A 20,936-nucleotide genomic window follows, 5' to 3' on the forward strand; every position below is an offset into this window, starting at 1 on the left:
ACACACACACACACACATCATCCACAACTACAATCTGAAGTATAGCCACATGCACCCATGGGCCCTTACAGCCACTCACTCTCACAACCACGGCTATACACAGTGTTGCTCACACACGCGTCCACTCACCGTAGTCGACTCCTGGCTCACAGGCCTTGTCCAGACGGTCATCCAGGGTGACCTTTTCATCCACCGGGTGCATGAAGCAGTTCTCTGCGCGGTGGATGAGTGGGGGACACGGTTTCATCACACGTCTTGTCCAGGGCCCCCCACCCTTGGGCCGATCCCTCTGGCTGTGCACTGGGTGTGGGCTCAGAGCCCACTCGGGCCACCCCCATGGGAGGAGGATCTGGGGGGGGGTGTCCACCCCTTCCTGGCTCCTTTGCACCCACCCTCAGCACAGCGGCACACATCTCTGTGACAGAGCTTGCTCAGTAAACCGTCTTCTTTGTCTGGGTGGTAGAACCGGATGCAATTCTCATCTGCGGGCAGAGTGGCAGGGAGGTGTCAGAGGGCTGAGGCCTCCAGCCCAGAGACCCAGGGGGCTCGGGTTCCCAACTGCAGTCCCTCAGACCTGGAGAGGCCAGGTCCCCAACCCTGGGGCCCTCAGATCCCCACCTCACAGAATCCCCGGATCCCCAGGCCCCCCTGGCCCTAGGGGGGCTGCTCACCCAGGTTGTAGTAGGAGTACACCTTGACCGACCCGGGCTGGATAAGGCCCACGTTGAAATACTGGTGCACTTTGAAGGTCAGACAGTCCTCTTGGTCATGTGAGATCTGGGGGAAGGAGGCTGGTCAGTGGGGTACACGGAATGGAGCCCAGCATAGGGTACTAGAGGTTGGAGCAGTGGTGGAGAAACTGAGGCAGCAAGGTGGGATACGGGTAGGGAGCAGGAGTCTCTAGCAACAGATTTATGAGCACTTCAACACATCCATTTCCCGTTTCTCCAAGGCTCGCAGCTAGATTATACCTGTCAGCTTCCTTTCCTAGTTCAGTGTGGCCGTGTGATGGAGTTCTGGCCCAATATGCACATACATCAAATCATTACATTATATACCTTAAACTTAGTGCTGTATGTCAATGACATCTCATTCAAGCTGAAAAAATAAAGTCAAAGAAAGAGAGAGAGAGAGAAATAGATAGCATAGGTACATATATGTGACAGGTAATTTTGGAGGAAAAGACTAATGGTGAATTTGGGTACAGCATATTCAGAACTGTGTTTTACTGTGCTGCAATTTCCCTCTAAGGCTGGAATCTTATAAAAATTTAAATCTACAAAAATTCCAATGCAAGAGAATGTCAGCCCCCAGATCATGCACTGTCCTCTTTTCTTCTAGACAAGAGGGGTCCAGCAGAGGACTCTAAGATCCTAGGCATTGAGGAGCCCCAAGAAGGAACGTGCATGGATCCTTGAGCGACTGTGTGGAGCAGAAAGCCCTTTCCATAGCCTCCTAACTGGATTTTACCTGAGTGGGAAACACAACACTCTTGTGTTGGGACCCTCATATTCTCAGGAGGTTTATTACAGCAGCCAGTGTTACTTCTGCTGACTAATATGGGGTGAGGGGCCTTTGGGCATATTGGGAGTTAGCAGGGGGCATATGAGGATAGGAAAATGGGCAGGTGTAAGTAGGGGAGAGGAGGAAGATCAAGTCTATGTTAGAGAGGAAAGCAGGGAGAGAAGTTCAGATGGAGAGCAAATATGAAAAGAGAGAAATGCCAGGGGGTGCGGAGCAAGAAGAATGCTTTTCAGCTCTGAGCACACTATTTATTTATTTATTTATTTATTTATTTATTATGGTTATTTATTTTTGAGAGCGAGAGTGTGAGAGCAAGAGTGAGAGAGAGCGCGAGCGCACGAGTTGGGAGAGGGGCAGAGAGAGGGAGACACAGATTCCAAAGCAGGTTCTAGGCTCTGAGCTGTCAGCATGGAGCCCGACTGGGGGCTCAAACTTACAAACCACAAGACCATGACCTGAACTGAAGTTGGATGCTTAACAAAGTGAGCCACCCTGGTGACCCAAGCACTTTATTTTTTAAACTCTATTGGCTCATTTTGATGGTTGTTTAGGACTCTGATGAGAAGAAGGTGGAGGAAGCAAGTGTACAGTGAGGTTGGAACGAGAATGGTCAGAAGGTGAGCTGCTTAGAAAACATTAGATGACCTGCATTGACCACCTTATTTTATATGCCCTTTCCTCCACCACCCAGCAGCACAGACCCCATATCCCCTAGCCTGTGCCTGGTGTGACCAGAGGGAGGCCAGCATGGTAGAGATCAGGTCCCAAAAGGAAGCTTTACCTTGTCCAGGTAGATGATGAGGGTGTTCTTATTGGAGAAGGCCTTGTTCACCTCATACATAGAAATGTATCTGTCGATGCCATTGCTCAACTGGGGAAAGGTAGGACTTGTGAAAATCCTCCTGAGGCCTCTGCCCACAGATGCCAGCCCCCAAGGCCAAGCCCTTCATACCAGGTTAAGGTCACCAGTGTCAGGAGAAAAGCCAGTCATCATGGATATATCCAGGATTGACATGGTAGCATCCTCTTCTCCCAGGTACCTGAATAGGGCAGGGAGAGGGCAGTTGGGGCCCTGGGTAGGGTCAGCCCTGGGGTCAGTGTCTGGGCAAAGAGGTCTGAACAGAATGGGGTTTCTGGTTCCCACACAGAGGACAGAAGGATATTAGATTGTAGGAAACATTCCCCAAAGGGAATAAATGAAATGCAGGTCATGGTCAAGGTGACTAATAGCTCAGGCTCTGGAGCTCATTTGCATGGGTTCAAGTCCAAGCTCCATATGACAACTGATGACTCACTTGACCTCTCCATGCCTTAGTTCTACTAGAAAATAAAGACAAGAAAATGGTACCATGATCTAGCTCAATAATGCCAGGTCCCCAGCACCAGGTTATAGGAGTTGTAGTTCCATAAAGTGCAATATAAGTCTTGACTCTAGTTCTTGAGTCCACCAATCATTATGCAAATCACAGACGCACATCACAGTCAGTGACCAATCACACCATGTCTTTCAAAGTCTGTGTGTGACAGGCCACTGAGCAGCCTATGAAGTTCATACACAGACAGCAAGGCCTGTGGTTGTGGCACTTCCTTATACCCAGGGATAAACCACATGACATTTTACAAAATTGGTGAGTTGGCAGAGGGAACAGGCCAGCCAAGATGAAGCACAGCAGTGAAATGAAGATGCTGGAGGTAAAATTTGAATAGCACATAAACAGAGTTAGAGAAGAAACAGCAGACTGTGCGAATGTCACCCTTGCTGCCACTGGAGAGACTGGCTGCCTTGTGACATTGACGGCTCAAATGATTAGATGTCAGAAGCTGGTGTAAGTTAGAAGGTCGCATGACAATTCACTGTCGCAGGAAAAGTGCTTGCTCCGTCCTTATCCCAAGTGATACAAACAGAAGGAAGAAGCACAGTACTTTGGTAAGTGTTTACAAAGGAGAACAAAAAATTACTCATATCTCCATGTTCTAATGTTCTATTTGACAGACTAGTAAGAAAATTCTCATGTTCCTGTAATTTTCATTTCTCTGTACCTTTCTAACTGGCAGGATGAGTTTTTGAGGTTGTGATAAAACGCTTTAAAGTTCATGGAACAATTGTAACTTCTCCCATTGATTTGGTAGGATTGCTTGTATCGTTTCAGCTTATGTGACCAACGCTAGTCTCAGGTGCCGTGCAGACTGAGGACTGCCTGGGGTATCCACCTCCTGGCAGGTACTTCAGACAACACCAGATGCAAATGTACTCTTAAGTGAATTAGGTACCAAAGATGTTATTAGTTATTTTTTTCAAAGATTCACTTTCTTTTTAAAACGTTTTTACTTATTTTTGAGAGAGAGAGAGTAACAGAGAGACATATAGACAGACAGAGACAGAGCACAAGTGATGGAGGCACAGAGAGAGAGGATGACACAGAATCTGAAGCAGGCTCCAGTCTCTGGGCCATCAGAGCAGAGCCTGATGCAGGGCTCAGACCCATGAACTGTAAGTTCATGACCTGAGCTGAAGTAAGAAGCTCAAAACGATTGAACCACCTAGGTGCCCTCCCACAGATATTTTTTGTGAGAAGCCTTGTTACAGACTGAGGAATTGCCAAGATGACCCCCAGTGATCCCTCACTTACCTGGTACAGATGTCAAGGACCATGGTGTCCAGGGCATCCTGAGGCCTCTTGACTAGAAACACAGAGACAGAAAATGGGAGGGGGTGTCCCTGGGTCCCAATGCAGGAAGGGGGCAGACGAGAATGAGGGTGGGGGAAGGGTCGCATGTAGGGTCTTTACTCTTTTACCGTCTTCAGGAGCTCGTCGTATATCCACCCTGAGGTCAAACTTCTTGCAGGTGTGTTTGGTTTTGAGCTTGGCGTGGTACATTGTCACCACCTGGTGAGACAGCAGGACGATGACGTGTTAGCCCACTTGAGTTGAGAAGAAGATGGCCCCTCTGGGCCAGAGATGCAAGAGAAGGTGGGCCAAGCCGGTGTGTGTTCCTGTTCCTTACCGACAAGGTGCCTTGTCCTTTTCCCTTAGCTGTTACTACAAAGTCCTCATTTTTCTTGGTCTGCAGGGAGGAAGGGGAGAGGAGAGAGGTGTTGGGAACCAAGCCTTCCCCTGGCTGCAACAGTCATCTGCCATATCTCTTGCCTCTGGGAAACCCTGGCTGGTGTGGAGGGAGACAGCAAGGGTTTGGCTACACAGTTGTACCTCTGCTGACCGCTGGAGGCTAGCAGATTCCCAGAGGATGGTGTGTTTGATGGCAGAGCTGCGGCTGGGTAGGTCAATGGATACATCCAGGTTCAGGTCCTTGTGGTCAGGGACATCCTTCTCGTATTGGGCCAAGGCTTGGAACACCATGAAGGTGGCCTAGAATCCATGAAAAGAAAGAGGGTGAGCCAGTAGATGGAGAAAGTGGTTAGAACCCACTGGGAAGGAAGAGATTCAGATCATAGGGAAGGCGGTATGAGACTATAGCCTAGGAACCCATGCCCCAGAGAAGGTGAGCATAAGATTGGGGATTGTTGACACTGAGGACATGTTCTAGATTCTTCAAAAGACAGAGGCTTAGCCAAGAGCTTGGCCACACTGAGAAGAGGTCTAGAATCCACCAGAAATTGTAGGTATAAGACTGAAACACTAGCACCACTGAGAATGTGCCCCAGCCCATCCAGAGGAGAGTCTAGGACAAAGGTTTGGAGTCACTGAGAATGTGTTTAGAACACATTTGTGAAAAAAGAATGGAGTTGGAGCTTGGGGACACAACATATGCCGTAGAATTCAAAGGGACACTGAGACTGGCAGCTTGCCAGGAAGAAAGGGGTCAAACTGGAGCCTGAGGCTATTGAAACAAAGTCTTAGAACCCACTCTCCAGCTTCAGAGAGGCTTAGATGATGTCCTAGAGTAGCCAAGGACATGGCCTAGAACCCAGAGTAATATGAACTAACAGTGGGAGCTGAGTGGAGCTGAAAAAATAGTCTAGAGCCCACAAAAAGATATGAGCTAACAGTGGGAGCCTGGTGGAACTGAGAACCGGGTCTAGAATCTACAGGAAGATATGGGCTAACGCTGGGAGCCTGGTGGACTGAAAACATGGTCTGCAACTGACAGGAAGACATGAGCTACACTGGGAACATGCTGGATCTGGCAACATGATCTTGAACATATGGGAAGATATGGGCTAATACTGGGCACCAGCTGGGACTGAGAATATGGTCTGGAACCCATGAGCTGGCACTGGAAGCCTGGTGGACAACAGAAGCTGGTCTAGAATGCACGGGAAGATGTGAGCTAACACTGGGAGCCAGATGCAACTGCGAACATGGTCTAAAACCCGCAGGAAGATAGGCACTAACACTGAGAGCCTGGTAGGACTCAGAAACTGGTCTGAAACCCACAGAAAGATATGAGCTAACACTCTGAGTCTTGTCAAAATGAGAACATAGTCTAGAACCCACAGGAAGGTATGAACTAACACTGGGAGCCTGATGGAATTGAGATCCTGGTCTAGAACCCACAGGAATATATGAGCTAATATTGTGAGCCTGGTGGAGCTGAGAACATGGTCTAGATATCAGGAGGCTCAAAACATCGCTTGGGCTTTCAGAATGTAGTCTGGAATCCACAACTTGGTTCAAAACTAAAAAAGCCTGACCACTCAACTCCATTCTAGCCACTCTGGCTTATGGACAGAAGGGCTGCCCCTCTTGGTCTTAGTGTCTTCTCTTGGAGGCCCATGGGAGGTCAGAAGAGGTATGCATGCATGTGCCTGGGGGATATGGGGTCACTTGCCTGGGTGGAGCCATAACTACCATCGTAGTATCTCTGCTCATTGAGCCAGCTGGCGATGGGACGTACAGAGTCAAAGTCTTTGAGCACTAGCAGGGCCAAGAGGGCATAGGATGTGGCCTCCACGTTGTAGAGCTGCTTGCCAGGCTCCTCCCAACTTCTCTTGTCTGCAGAGAGAACCCCCATCCCCCATATTCATTGCACTGTCCAGCGAGGAGATGCCTCAGAGAAAACTCAGAAAAGGACTCACAATAGACTTCTTGGTGTTCAGGTGTCCTGAGTGACATCCAAGGCCCTCACTCTGCCGGCTCCTGACTCACTCTCTTCTTTCAGTAACCGTCACTCCTCCATTTCAATTCTCATTTCCCACTGATCTACAGGAGATTCCCTAAAGTTTCCATGCTCATTCTTACTTCCTGGGCCTTTTCGTATTCTGTACCCTCTACTTGGAGCACCTTTTCTCATCTATTCCTGGTTAATCCCATCCTGCACAATTCAGCTTCAATGGCACCCCAAGAGTGGGCGAAGCCCTCCCTCTATCTCTCAAAACATCCTGTGCTGTCCTGTGCCAGCACTATGATGCTCTATAGTAACCTATTAACTCATTTCTTTCCTCAACTAGAGCGTGAGCCATGATGGCAGGGACTCTGCTATGGTCACTGTGATGTCCCCAGTGCCCAAGAAGGCACTTGTAGCAGAGCTAGATTGTCACTAAAAAGCATTTCCTCCTCTGGGGAACCTGGATGGTTCAGTAGGTTGAGTGTACAACTTTGACTCAGGTCATGATCTCAAGGTTCATGAGATTGAGCCCCACGTCAGGCTGTCTGCTGTCAGCACAGAGCCAGCTTTGGATCCTCTGTCTTCCACTCTCTCTGCCCCTCCCATGCTCACACCCTCTCTTTCAAAATTAAAAGAACATTAAAAAAACAACATGTTCCCTCTTTCCTGGGTCATATTTGGACTACATCTCCCAGATGTCTTTGCATGCAGGTATGGCCACATGACTAAGGTCTGGATGATGGAATGGACACTAGCAATGTTAGGGGGCCTTTCCATGTCTGGTCTACCTCCTTTGCACAATCCACCTGACTGTTTCCCCTTCTGCTTAGATGTAGTGGATCCCAAGGACCCCGGGGTGGCAGAGCCATGAAAAGATAGAGGCCGGGATCCCTGCATGAGTGTCTGGAGGAGAGCTGTTCTCCAACAACAAACTTCCATTGTGCAAAACCACTTCAGCCTATGTGTTACTTGACATATGTCACATCAGTGAGTGGTGCAAACCTGATGCAGTATATTCACCTGAGCCAATGAATAAGTGATCACTATGTGCTAGGAACTGTGTTAAATTCCCTATGGAATTATCTTATCTAATCCTAATTACCCTTGAGATAATGATGACAACATCAGTGATAGAGCTCTCACTCTATGCTAGACCTTCTACCTACATTACTCCTTCAATCTTCTCAACCACCTATGACGTAAATATCATCTTCAGATGTGGTCCAGGGAGGGTCAGTGATTTTTACAAGGTTACACAGAGAGTATGGCAGAGGGGATTTGAATTTGGGTCTGTCTGACATCAGAGCCCATGTCTTGTTCCTGTGTCAAAGCAAGTGCTCAACACACAGTTGTTGAATGAATGATGCTACCTTCTTGTGTAGCTTAATGTGAGGACTGATCACAACTCAAAGCCATTCACCCAACAGGGCTTGGCACGGTGCACTCCAGCTCATCTTGAAGCTTTCCATCCTAGTGCAGCTTATAGCCACACATTCCAGCTCAAGACGACCACCCCCAAATCCTGGCCATGCATTCCTCTTTACCTCGCCAGGCTGCCCCTCACCTTTGGCTGTGCTCAGAAATTTTCTGAGGAGATCTTTCTCCAGCCTGCCTAACTGGGCCAGGGCATAGCCTGCAATGGCCACAGAATATGGTCGCCGCAGGTTCCTGTAGTGGGCTTCAAGATAATTTCCTGATTTATTGATGCTGTGCTCCAGGCTCTGTAAGAAAGAGGATTGGGTTCTCTGGTAAGGTGGATATTGCTGCCACAGAGAGCTGGTAAGGATCACACAAATGCCAATTCTTGGAAACAAGGATGTTTCTGGCCTTGGGACATATTTGCTTAGGATCTGTCTTTTCTTTTTCTTTTTTGGATTTTCCAGACATTTTTGTCTCCGTGAACTGCCTTGTTGATGAGTACGTCTGATGTGCCTGGGACAATTTATATAGCCAGTGGTGTACTCGTAACAGTTTAAACTCCAGCTCTCCAGACTGCAGGGGGGCAGAAGGGGGCTGGATTATTGCCTGCCAATTACTGTGGTGTAAATGCTCCCACTGTGGCCAATTTCAAGCTACCAGCGTAATGGCCCTGAACACGGATATGAGAACATGGAGGGGAGAACATGAGATAAGCACTCATGACTTAGTATGAACCAGCTTCAGTACCCCACTGGGAATACCTCTTCTCTAATCATCAGCTTCATAACTAACACTTACTATATGGCAGTCACACTTGCAATCAATGAACTTCAGGATCCTATGGAGTTGGCATTATTTTCATCATCATCTTTACTGTACAGGAATCTCTACATCATCTCTACTGTACTGTACAGGAATGACGGACGGAGGAAGACATGATTTGTAGTGTTTGAGAACTTTCTTGGTACAAATATTACCATGGCCAATTTCAAACTATGTGGAGTCAGTGAATGCACAGTTGGTAGAAGGTAGGCAGTAGCACAGAATTAGACAGCATTTCCACCATATAGGTAATAAATAACCTCAACATGGATAGATTTGTCATACATAATGAAGGAAAGTAATAAAACAGTTAGGAAGTGATGCATTTTGAGTGTTTATTACCTTCGTTTCTAATGCTTAATGCTTAGTCTAATTTAAATTTACATAATTTGATTGAAAAGAATGATTGTGTTTAACAACTAGCTTGTGAACGTCGGGATCACAGACTGATCCCAGCACACTGTTTATCTGCATTCCAGCAATCTGGTTCTACAGCCCATGCTGTACTCGGGAAGAGTGTTGCCATTTTGTAGCAGAAATTAATCATTGTGCCCGTCCAGCTGCCTGTCCTCCATCTACTTGTGACTTTTGCAGAAACTTCCGTGTTTCATTCAGCCGGTCACAGAGGAAGCAGCCATATTTGCCCAGAAAGAGCTACTTCCAGGCTTCAGGAGATTGGCCCAAGTATGATCACCTGACCCTGGGTGGGCCAATTAGAATCCCGCACCCATGGGAATCTAAAAGCTCTAGCTTTGGTCTGGCTGTTTACCCAAGGAAGGCAGCCAGGTTCTGCCAGGCAGGCTGGCTGGCCGGGAGAGAGGAATTATTGGACCCAGATGGCCTGGGTCTCTCTAAGGCCCTAAAGGTAACAACCCGTTCCCCTCTATCTTGAATCTGATGAAGGGAGAGGCAGCTGGCTGAAAGTAAGATCCTGGGGTCCCCAAATTCGCAAGCTAAAGGTCAACAAACAATTCTCAAACTCCAGGACAAAGCAGAAGGAGCAAGTACAGTGACTCTCAGGAGCCCGTCTTTCTAAGCTTCTCTATCTCAGAATCAAAACCAGAGGAAAAAGAGACAGCCATGAGACAATATTTGTAATCATTTCCTTTTTGGTGTCATGGGCCCCTTGGAAATATTCCTAAGATCTCCCAAACTAAGAAGATAGTCTTGATGTGTTCTTGGGTCTGGGTTGTGCCTTTTCTTCAGGGAAGCAGCAAGGTACAATGCACTGATCATGTAGCAGTGATGGGGAAAGCAGGGTGAGATGCTTTAGTTGAAACTGGCTGAAAGTCTCTGGACATGGCAAAGCAGGCAGAAAGGACCCATTCTTTGATCTCCTTGTGTCTCAGTTTTCTCTTGTATAACTTGGGGATAATAAGAGTCCCTACCTCTTGGGTTCTTACAAGGATTAGAGGACTCAACATGTGCAGCTTTTAGGAGAGCCATCTTAGCTAATTGCTCAAAAAATGCTGGGAATTACTATGGTATTCTGGGTATTATGGCCGCTGTGGTGGCTTTTATTGCACTGGGAGGACTGGGAATCACCTGAATGCAACATTTCACTCTCTGAGGTGGGTGTGCCCTGGGCAGGGGAAGGGAGAAGGAGAGGGTGGAAGACACTTACATTGACCCTTTGCTCGCAAATATCTGTAGCCTCTTGCAGCGCAATGAGAACAAAAGCTGTGAGGGACACATCCTTCTCCTCATTCTCCTGGTATCCACCCTAGAACAGGAAGCAGGAAACAAGGTTAGTATCACCAGTGTGTCCCCCATTGCTGACCAGTCCCCCTGTAGGTCAGCAGGTCAAGGCAGGGGCAAGTCTCTCCTCAGTGCCTCCCTAGGTGGGCCCCACTCTTCAGTATTCATTCACTCAGCAATTGTTTCTGGTGCTGTGGATAAGATGGTGGGTGGGAACCAGACACCAGCCCCACCCCCACAGTGCTCCGCATCTAGGGAGCCAGACATGAACCAGTTGGCTCACCAGTAGACACATCATTACAAATTGTTGAGTGCTGTACAGGAGGAGTAGTGGATGTGGCCGTGAGCATGGACAGTGAGAGTGTGACTCAGTTGGGGATATCTGGAAAGATTCCCTAGGGGATGATAGGGGGTGTCATGCCAGGCAGTAAGAATAGCATGTGCAAAGGCCATGTGATGAGATAGAGCATGGCTCCTTGTAGTACAGATAGTGTGTGGATGAGGGTGGGGGACGATGTGAGACTGGAAGCTTGAAAGTCAGGCTAAGGCAGGGATTCTCCACCTTATGCATGCATCAGCATCACATGGTGGGGGGAGGAGGGCTTGTAGGTACTGATTCCTAGGCGCCATCTCTGAAGTTTCTGATTCCTTGCATCTAGAATCTGGCTTGAGAACATGCATTTCTAACAAGTTTGAAGGTGATACTGATGCTGCTGGCCTGGGGACCACATTTGTAGAACCACAACTGTGAGGGGTTCTATATTTTCAGACCAAAGGGGTAAGGACTTCAGTTTTTCACCAGACTCTGTAGGTCTCTAGTCGTTGCAATGGAAGAGAGGCACAATGGAAGGGGTAGTCTTTCTCGTGTCTATCCTGTGACTCCCAGGCACCCCTCCCCCAGCCAGCTCTAAACCCGTGCTTCTTACCGTCATTGCTTGGGACATTACGGGCGCATCTTCCCAGAAGACCCCGTCAGGCTTCTGCCTCTGCAGGATCAGCCATTTGACAGCCCCGCAGATGACATCGGACTGAATGGCAATGAGGTTGGAGGCCAGAGAAAAGACCTTGACCACGTAGGCTGTCAGCCTGTGGGCGGGCACAAAGCGTGAGCCTATCGCCTCCGGGATCCAGAGACGGGCATCCCAGTCAACCAATGAGCACGGGAGGGGCGGGGCCTAGAAGGTTCACCCAGCTCCCCCACCCCAGTCAGGTCCCAGCCTCGCCACAGGGGGCGCTTAATGTCTGCTGGCCACTTGGCAGCTCAGGGTGGGCGCCTTGTCTCTGCAGGCTGAGGGTCCAGAGCACAGGGCTGTTTGGGTGAGACCCTCTGGGACCGCCCCAGGCCGCTCTGTTTGTGGGGTGCCAGAACCGCTCACCAGGTGCTGGGCTTCCGGCTCAGGAAGGCAGCATAGGCTGAGTTATCCTGTCGGTAGGCCAGCTGCTGGGAGTACCCTGCGGGGAAGAGAGGAGCGGGGCTGAGCCGAGGGGTGGGCCAGCCGGGGGAGGGGCTCAGGGGGCAAGGACGCTCTGGGGGCGAGACAGGGGTCCAGAGAGGAAAGGGGGGACTCGGGGCGGCCCAGGGAAATCTGGTGGGGGAGGGGAGGGACTTCGAGAAGGGGAAGGAGTTCTCAGAGGCGAGGGGTTCAGAGAGGGGAAGGTTCTCACGGGGGTTCAGGGCCACAGTGACAGATGGAGTCCTGGAGGCCTCAGAGGGGCCAGGGTCTCAGGGAGGGCAAAGTAGGGGGAGGTCTTTGAGAAGAGGGGTCCAGAAAGGGGAGGGGCTTAGGGGAAGGGCGTGGCCTGGATAGGGGCCTGGGCTCAGGGAGGACCCTGCTCTGGGAGGTGGCGGGAGCACGGCGGCTCTCCCACGTGGGCGCACCCTTTTCGATGAGCTGTAAGGCTTCCTTTCGTCTCCTGGGGCCCAACTTCTCCCACTGCCCGGTTTGGTCCAGGTAATGCACGGCGATGACGGTGGGCGTCATGCTTTTCATATTCTGCTCCCCAGAGCCTGAGGGGGTCACGATGAGGGGCTTCAGTCTTTCCGCGTCAATGGCTTCCTCTGTGACACAGGCCACCGGAGTCCCTGCAGGCGGGTGAGAGGACCGCACTCAAGCAACTGACCCACCGTGGGGTGGGGTGAGGAGGGTCACGGCTGTCCCCAGCGACCCCGCGCTCCAAGCAACCAGTGCCAAAGAGGGGCAGTTGGGGGCTGAGGGGATGTGATGGAAGGGGAGCATCACGTTGAGTGTAAGGGGGGGGCAGGGCAGTGTGTCTACCTTTGTAAGAAAGGGGGTCTTATGCTTCACAGAACTCCGGTCCCTGAGCCTCCTGTTACACTAGTGGCGAATTAATTCCAGAAACAATCCTCACGAATACGTAGATCATACTTCAGGCTATTGCCAGGCGCTGTTCTAGAGAACAGCATACAGTATCTCATGTAATCCTCTAAACGCCCCTTTGATATAGGTACTATTATTCTCCCATCACAGATGAGGAAACCAAGGGTCCCTCCCCAGAATCTTACAGCTTCCAGGTCACAAGATGCCTTTCCAGGAACTTCTTTTCCCTTCTTGCTCCAGTCTTCCAACCCAGGCAATGAGTTCCCGAATTTCCTGCTCTTGAACTATACTGTTTCTCACTTAAACTTCTCTCTCAGCAAAAGCTGTTTGCTGAACTAATTAGTGCCTGGAGCCTTCGATAAAACAGATCAAGGAGGGGGCTGGCTGCTCTAGTTGTAGTGGAGGCAGGGGAGGTACAGTAGTAAAAACGCCCAGAATTGGGAGGAACTAGTCCCCTTCTCCAGGGCGGTGCCTTCCTGGGTGAGGGGCGGGGGCTCACCTTGCAGGAGGATCCTGGTCTCTGAATCTGTGTCTGGGACTTGGTCACTGAGGTCGGCGGCGTGGATCTCCTCTCGCTGTACTCCGTCTGCCAGTGGAATGCGAGAGACCCATGACACCATCCTTCCCCACAAGGCCGCCCTCACCCCCACCCCAACACCCGGGTCTCAACCCTCCTGCTGTGGATGACTCACTGTGGCCTTTGTGTTCTGGATCCAGTGTGTGAACGGCCACAGTTCTGTTAACTCTGATTCCTTCTGGCTGAACAGTGTTGGGATGGGATGGGGGAGAGGGAGGTCAGGTGAGTAAAAGAATAGACACAGCTGGTCAGCAGGGCATGGGCACAATGGCATCGCCCATCCTAGCTCTGTGATGTGAGTCAGTTTGCCCCCCACTGTCTCTAAAATAAAAGAATGTGCAGAAAGTACTGTGTATAATACTTGGCACATAGTAAGTGCTTAGTTAAACTAGGGGCTATCTCAGCATCACAGTCCCCAGTGAAGCTCTCCTTCCATGGTGGTTTATCCCTTTCCATCATCCATTCTCCTTTAGTGTGATAAAAAAGCAAACATTTTCCTTTGGAGACCAAGTCTCCTCCATGGCATGCTGGTAAATATTTGACATCAGCTCTCCAGGAAGAAAAGAACCTGATTTGAATCACTGGCATTTCCCATCCTGTGAATATCCCTGCTATGGCAGACTTCAAGATTTCATCATGAGAGTGTGCACAATTGGGAAGTTATGGACACACAGGCTCTGGGGTGTGCCATGCAGTCTCCAATGCCCTACTTGGGTTTCTTCCCATTGGTGCCACACTGAGCGTAATTGGGACCCCCGACAAAAGGGATAATTAAGATTGTGCTCCTGTGGGCACCTGTCTGTCTCGGTAAAAAGCATGTGACNAAAAGTAAGGAAGAAGCAACTATTCGTTCAACAATTTGTTTATTCAACATTTATGGACTACCCTGTGCCAGGCACTGAGCTGGGTGCTATGGATACAGAAATGAACAAAACAAACAAAAGCCTTCCCTTCAGAAAGTTTATAGTCTAGGGGCCCCTGGGTGGCTTAGTTGGTTAAGCGTCCGACTTTCGCTTGGGTCATGATCTCGCGGTTCGTGGGTTTGAGCCCCGCGTCGGGCTCTGTGCTGACTGCCAGCTCAGAGCCTGGAGCCTGTTTCAGAGTCTGTGTCTCCCTCTCTCTCTGACCCTCCCCTGCTCACGCTGTCTCTCTCTCTCTCTCTCCTAGAAATAAAAAATATGTATATATGAGTTTGGTGTCATTAAAGTCAGCAAAGAAAAATTATAATAAATTCTGGTTTGGGTATAAATAAGATATTTCACTGTAAAATAACAATGTCAGTATTAAAGTATTTACTTTGTAATGTTTCACTATTATTTCAATGACTGTAACATTACAGGGGAAAATTAACCACGCAACAATTTTAACCATTAAATAACACATGTAGATGGGGGCCTTTATTTTTTCTTTAACTTCAGGTTCCAATTATGGTTTGACTTGCCACCATCTCTATTTAAAATTTTGTTCTTTTGTTAATCATGTTTTTAAAAAATGTTTATTTTTGAGAGACACAGAATGAGCAGAGGAGGAGCAGAGAGAGAAGGAGACACAGAATCTGAAGCAGTTCCAGGCTCTGAGCTGTCAGTCCAGAGCTCGACGTGGGGCTCAAACCCACGAACCATGAGATCATTATCTGAGCCGAAGTCAGTTGCTTAATGAACTGAGCCACCCAGGTGCCCCCATATGGGGTTTTCTTTTTTGGTGTTAATTCTGACTCCTTACAGCATTGCATTAAAATATTATTGCTCTTATGGTCTCACATTTTGCTTGAAAATATTAATGAGAGTTGATACGTGACTTTTATTTTTATTGATGACTTGATCTCCTATTTTATTTGAGAATGTTCATCACTAGGAAAAAGTAGAAATGTAGCTGTTCCTCACTCACTCACCCTACTAATCTCCACCTTGCTTCCAAACTTGCAGGACTCCCGAATTTCCTAAGCTGGACACTGGACACTCCTGGTGTCTCAGGGTCAGGGTCTGCAGCCTGGGTTGACAGCATGGGGACACAGAAGCCTCTCCCGAAGGACAAGAGACTGCAGGTGCCCCCATGGACTCACCACGACCTTCAAGGTCTTCTTGACACCATCCATGAGGAAACGATTATAGACAGCAGCCTTGACCTCCACCTCATGTAGACCGACCTTCAGAGGCACGATGAGAAAAGGCACGGCTATTGAGGACTTGGCTGGGATTTCCAGAATCTGCTGGTAGGGCTTCTTGGCAGTGGCCTGGCTGCAGAAGGCTGGGTTGTAGAGCAAGTTCACCCTCACCTGCCAGGGAGAGAGTATCAGGCAGAGGAATGTACCATGGTTCTGCCATGCACCATTATTCAAGCTCTCCATCATACCTCTGCCACCCCAGAGACCAACCTTGAGCTCCCCAACATCCTCGTAATTGTAGAGCACGGCTCGGATCTCCACTTGTTCATTGCGCACCACAGAGTAAGGTAGCCGCAAGTCGATGAAGAAGTCTTGCATCACCGTGACCTCGTAGGGGTCAGCCACGCAGATCCCTGCCCAGGAGTGGAGTGTCAAGGGGAGGAGGTGGACAGGGTCTCACTGCTTACCCCTGACTGTGGGAGCTGTGTCAAGCTCAGCCTGTGTTTGTAGAAGCCCGTGGGCTAAACAATTGTAAAGGTGATACATTACCGATAGCAGTGGCAGCTGGAAGTCACTGTGATATACGATTTCTATTTTCTTCTTGTAGTTTTATTCATAGGTAGGTGTGCAGCGGGGAAGAGCTCAGGCATACCTGAAGGGTCCATACCTGTGCTCTCCAAAATGGTAGCCTGAACTCTCTCTGGTCCCTGGGCACTTGGAATGTGACTAGCTCAGAAAACTTAAATTTTTTTTAATGTTTATTTATTTTTGAGGCACACAGAGAGAGACAGAGCATGAGCAGGGGAGGGGCAGAGAGAGAGGGAGACAGAATCTGAAGCAGGCTCCAGGCTCTGAGCTGTCAGCACAGAGCCTGGTGCAGGGCTCGAGCTCAAGAGTCATGAGATCATGACCTGAGTGGAAGTCAGATGCCTAACCAACTGAGCCACCCAGGTGCCCCATAGCTCAGAAAACTTTTAAACATATGTTTAGAACAACTTTAATATGCTAATCTGCCTTTTCAATTGTACATTTTTCAAATCTTAAAATAGAGATCAAAGTATTTCCAATGAAAGTCTATGGATGCCTTTCCACTGATGGCTCAGTCAGTGGAGAGTGCGACTCGACCTGGGGCCAGAAATCGAGCCCCATGCAGGGTGTAGAGATGACTTATAAATAAAAATGAAATGTTAAAGAAAAAGGTTAGCACCCTCCTTGAGATGCCTGCAGATATAAAATATGTGCCAGATTTCAAAAGCTTAGTACAAACAGGAGTAAAATGTATCTTTCATAATTTTGACATATTAATAGATTATTCTCAAATATGAATAGATGATTATTATAACATTATTATGATTGTGATTTTTTTTAAACATATTTTTGAACTTTTTTTTTTTTTACCATTTACCACATATTGAAAGAATAATAGTTTGGAGATATTTGGTTAAAGAAAATGTATAATAAAATTGATTTTACCTTCTCTTTTTAATGGGGCTACAAGAAGATTTAAAATGATGAACAGCTATATTGTATTTCTGGTGGACAGTGCTGATCTACAGGGAGTGAAAACGATGGCAAAAGCAATGGTTAATTTGTGATTCAACAGCTACGAGGTTATATTCAAGCAAAGGTTGATGAAAGCAAAATTTATAAAAGCATTATCATATTACAAATGTTACCCTAAAAAATAAATAAAAATACTATTGCACCAAGAAGTGTAAAAAATTTGGGGCACCTGGATAGTTCAGTTGGTTAAGTATCCAACTGTTGATATCGGCTCAGGTTATGATCTCTGGGTTTCTGAGTTGGAGCCTGGCGTCAGGCTCTGAGCTGATGGTGTGGAGACTGCTTGGGATTCTCTTTCTCTCTCTCTGCCCTGGACGATTTCCCTATCCCTCTCTCTCTCAAAATAAATAAACATTTAAAAAAGACAGTTAAGAAAAAGAAATCTATAAAAGTTTAATAAATTTTTTGCTTATTTTTCAGTGGTGGAAAAAAATAGAGGCTTAAACAAAATCCTTATTTCCTAACCTACAGTCATTATTCATCATTCTCAGGGAGTCTCTTATACTCACAGGAAGTAGTTACCATTTCTTTTCTACTAGTCATTTTTACAGTTTTAAAAAAAGTTTATCTTTTAGCCATTTCTACACCCAATGTGGGCCTCGAACTCACAATCCCAGGATCCCGAGTTGCACGCTCCTCCAACTGAGCCAGTCAGGTGTCCCTGTTTTCGCATTCTTAATTTTTAAAAGAATGTTTATTTGTTTTTGAGACAGAGAGACAGACCACGAGTGGAGGAGGGGCAGAGAGAGAGACACACACAGAGTCCAAAGCAGGCTCTGGGCTCTGAGCTGTGAGCACAGAACCTGACATGGGGCTCGAACTCACGAGCCATGAGATCATTACCAGAGTCAAAGCCGGATGCTGAACCAACTGAGCCAACCAGACGCCATCCCCACCCCCCATTTTCACATTCTTAAAGTCATACTTAATTTGAAAAACCAGCTTTTGCACCATAAATAGGAGACTACCTCCAGGGAAACAAAACGGTTTTGTTAAATACTGGCTAGCTTGCGTTGTGCCTGCGCAAAGCGGGACCTGCTCTCTCCTTGCTAATCAAAGTCGGTCGACAAGACCTGGAGAGGAGATGAAGGCACCTGTGCACCAGGCTTCGCTGTTCCCTTGAGCAAGACGGAAGGACCCAAAGAGAACCAAAAACGGAGTGACTTCTGACACACCATCCGTGTTATGTTTAAGGAACAGAAACAACTATTCTCCGTGATCCTGGAAGGACAGCTACATGTCGCCACTGGTTTGTCCAAACCCACGGAAGGTACATCACTGAAAGGGAACCCTAAGCTACTGACTGCAGTTAATGATAATGTATCAATATTGTCCCATCAAATGTACCACCAAATGCAGAAAAGGGTTAGAAAGGGAATTTGGGGAAATTGAGGAGTGAGTGGCAGTTCTCTGTGCTTTGTGCTCAATGGTTTCTGTAAACCTAAAATTGTTTAAGAAAACCCGTTAATTGAAAAAAAAAACAATCAACTGGGGCACCTGGGTGTCTCAGTCAGTTAAGCGTCCGACTCTTGATCTCAGCTCAGGTCATGATCTCACGGTTTCATGAGTTCGAGGTCTGCATTGGGCTCTGTGCAGCCAGCAGTGAAGAGCCTGCTTGGGATTCTCTCTCTCTCCCTCTCTCTGCCCCTCCCAGATCATGCTGTTTCTCTCTCTCTAAATAAATAAATAAATAAATAAGCTTAAAAACATCGTAGCTGGTAAGACAACAATATTGGGAAGACGTCACAAGGGTACAGAAAGCAGAATAGAAAAACCACAGGACCCTTTATGATGCTGCCCCATCACACCCGGGGGGCGTTGGACAACTTCTGGGGATATTTTGGGGACATGTTACAACCAGGGGTGGGAGTGCCCCCAGAATCTAGCGGGTAGAGGCCACGAATGCTGCTCAACATCCTATGTTGCACAGAGAGCCATCCGTAGAGAGCCATCCAGCCCTGAATGACGTCAGTGATGAGGTGCAGATGCAGGACAGGCTTCCTCTAGGCTCCAGACACATCCGACCCCCTCCCCCCCAACCCTGTGGATCATATTAAAATGCAGGTTCTGAGTCATCAGGTCAGGAGTGGGGTCCAAGATTCTGAATTGCTACAAATCTCCCAGGTAAAGCACCTTTGCCAGATGGCTAGTGGTTCAGGGCACATGCTTTCAGTAGCTGAGATCTAAACTGTGGCTTTCAACTTTCTCTTTTCAAGCTACAAGAACTTTTCTGATTTTAAGGAAGCCTCACACAGGACCTTCATACACACACACGGACCGTGAGGAGATATGAAGATACTCTGATCTGAAACACGGGTGGGGGCCACAAACCGGAAGTGCGCTGAGCTGTTTCTGGAGTTTCAGGCAAAAGGAAAATCATGAGCCCCTGTGCCCAGAAATCCATGTGCCGCCCTCACTCGGTCAAGAGAAACTGCCAGTTTCAGTTCCTTCCGTTAAAACGAAACAAGCAAAGAGGCAGATTTTGAACATCTTGAAGTCAGGAAAGGGAAGTGATAATAAAGTGCAATTTATTATAAATGGTAACAAAACAAAATTATTAAGCACGTTGCTTTGGCACGAATAAGAAATTTCTACGTCCCCTCCTTTTTAATGTTTCAATATTTTTTCAACTCCTTTAATGCTCAGGGGGAAAAAAATAACCTTTAAAATGTACCTAAATCATGGAGCACCTCAGTGGCTCAGTGGGTTAAGTGTCTGACCTCGGCTCAGGTCATAATCTCACAGCTTGGGGGTTCGAGCCCCACGTCAGGCTCTGTGCTGACAGCTCAGAGCCTGGATCCTGCTTCGTATTCTGTGTCTCCCTCTCTCTCTGCCCCTCCCCCACTCATGCTTTGTCTTTCTCTCTCTCAAAAATAAATAGACATTAAAAAAATAAAAATAAATAAAATGTACCTAAATCAGGCACAGGGGACAGGGGCACACATTTCCCCTCTAGCCTCAAACTCCAATATGGCTCTGATGGTGCTGGTTTCTATTTACAATGGGGGTATTTTGTTCATCATCGATTTTTGTTTTTAGAGTCACGTTGATTTTTTCAAAATGATCACGTGAAAATATTACTTATCTGGTCTTAAAGTTAGTGCCTCTCTCGCCTCACCCTGCTTCTGGGCCTGCCCGAGGCCACCAGTGTTAGACCAGGGCTTGCCAGCTCCCTGTGGTCACCTCCTCCCTGTACCTTTTTGCCAAGATTCACAATCTGACCATCCATGTTCCAATCATGCATTTCATCCTGCTTCCTCTTTTATATTTTCTTAATCAAGTTACTCATCACCCTGTCAACGTGTCAATATTACCCTTTGAGGGTGTTTGTTCTTGCAAATCTGTGCTGTCAGCATGGGGGAGACTGTGTACATCGGGGGTGGGCAGACTGGACGTATGTGGGAACTCTCATACCTTCCCCTCAATTTTGCTGTGAATCTAAAACTGCTCTCAAAAGAAAATCTATTTACAAAAAGCACTGCCTTGTCATCCACAGAGTAGGACACACCTCTTGTCACCTGGGAGCAGTATGTCAGCCACCCAGACATAGGGGATCTCTCTGGATGGAATGAGAAAATGCCCAGTGGCCCTGGGGTGCCTGCCTGCTGAGCTTGGGGCCACCACCTTCTCTCACCTTTCTTGTCCGACAAGCTCACAGCCAGAATCTCCCAGGTGGTGATGGAGTCTTTCAAAAATATACTTATGGACTTCGTGGAGATTCTGGTTGGGGGAGAAGTAGGGGTATCAGGAGGAGGCAGATGTCAGGGGTGTGGGGGAACAGCTGGTGTGGAGGGCCCCAAGGGGCAGGTTGTTGGTGGGGGTG

The 20,936-nt window shown here is 48.0% G+C and overlaps 1 protein-coding gene across 1 annotated transcript in view; it reads right to left on the reverse strand.

Annotated features, from left to right (window-relative positions):
* Positions 1-20,936, reverse strand: part of LOC120223290 (complement C3-like) — a 36,286-nt gene continuing 15,350 nt past the window's right edge. Inside the window, 20 exon segments of the mRNA XM_039221334.1 lie at positions 1-213; positions 393-482; positions 672-777; positions 2,306-2,395; positions 2,477-2,564; positions 4,155-4,206; positions 4,322-4,412; positions 4,531-4,590; positions 4,734-4,892; positions 6,316-6,479; positions 8,156-8,312; positions 10,457-10,555; positions 11,457-11,616; positions 11,907-11,982; positions 12,410-12,613; positions 13,369-13,455; positions 13,562-13,628; positions 15,509-15,721; positions 15,821-15,963; positions 20,748-20,833. Of these exon segments, the coding sequence (XP_039077265.1) occupies positions 110-213; positions 393-482; positions 672-777; positions 2,306-2,395; positions 2,477-2,564; positions 4,155-4,206; positions 4,322-4,412; positions 4,531-4,590; positions 4,734-4,892; positions 6,316-6,479; positions 8,156-8,312; positions 10,457-10,555; positions 11,457-11,616; positions 11,907-11,982; positions 12,410-12,613; positions 13,369-13,455; positions 13,562-13,628; positions 15,509-15,721; positions 15,821-15,963; positions 20,748-20,833 (2,296 nt within the window). The 3' untranslated portion in view covers positions 1-109.

The sequence above is a fragment of the Hyaena hyaena genome, unplaced genomic scaffold (genome assembly GCF_003009895.1).
Source record: "Hyaena hyaena isolate Hyena2069 unplaced genomic scaffold, ASM300989v1 scaffold_988, whole genome shotgun sequence".
Classification (NCBI taxonomy): domain Eukaryota; kingdom Metazoa; phylum Chordata; class Mammalia; order Carnivora; family Hyaenidae; genus Hyaena; species Hyaena hyaena.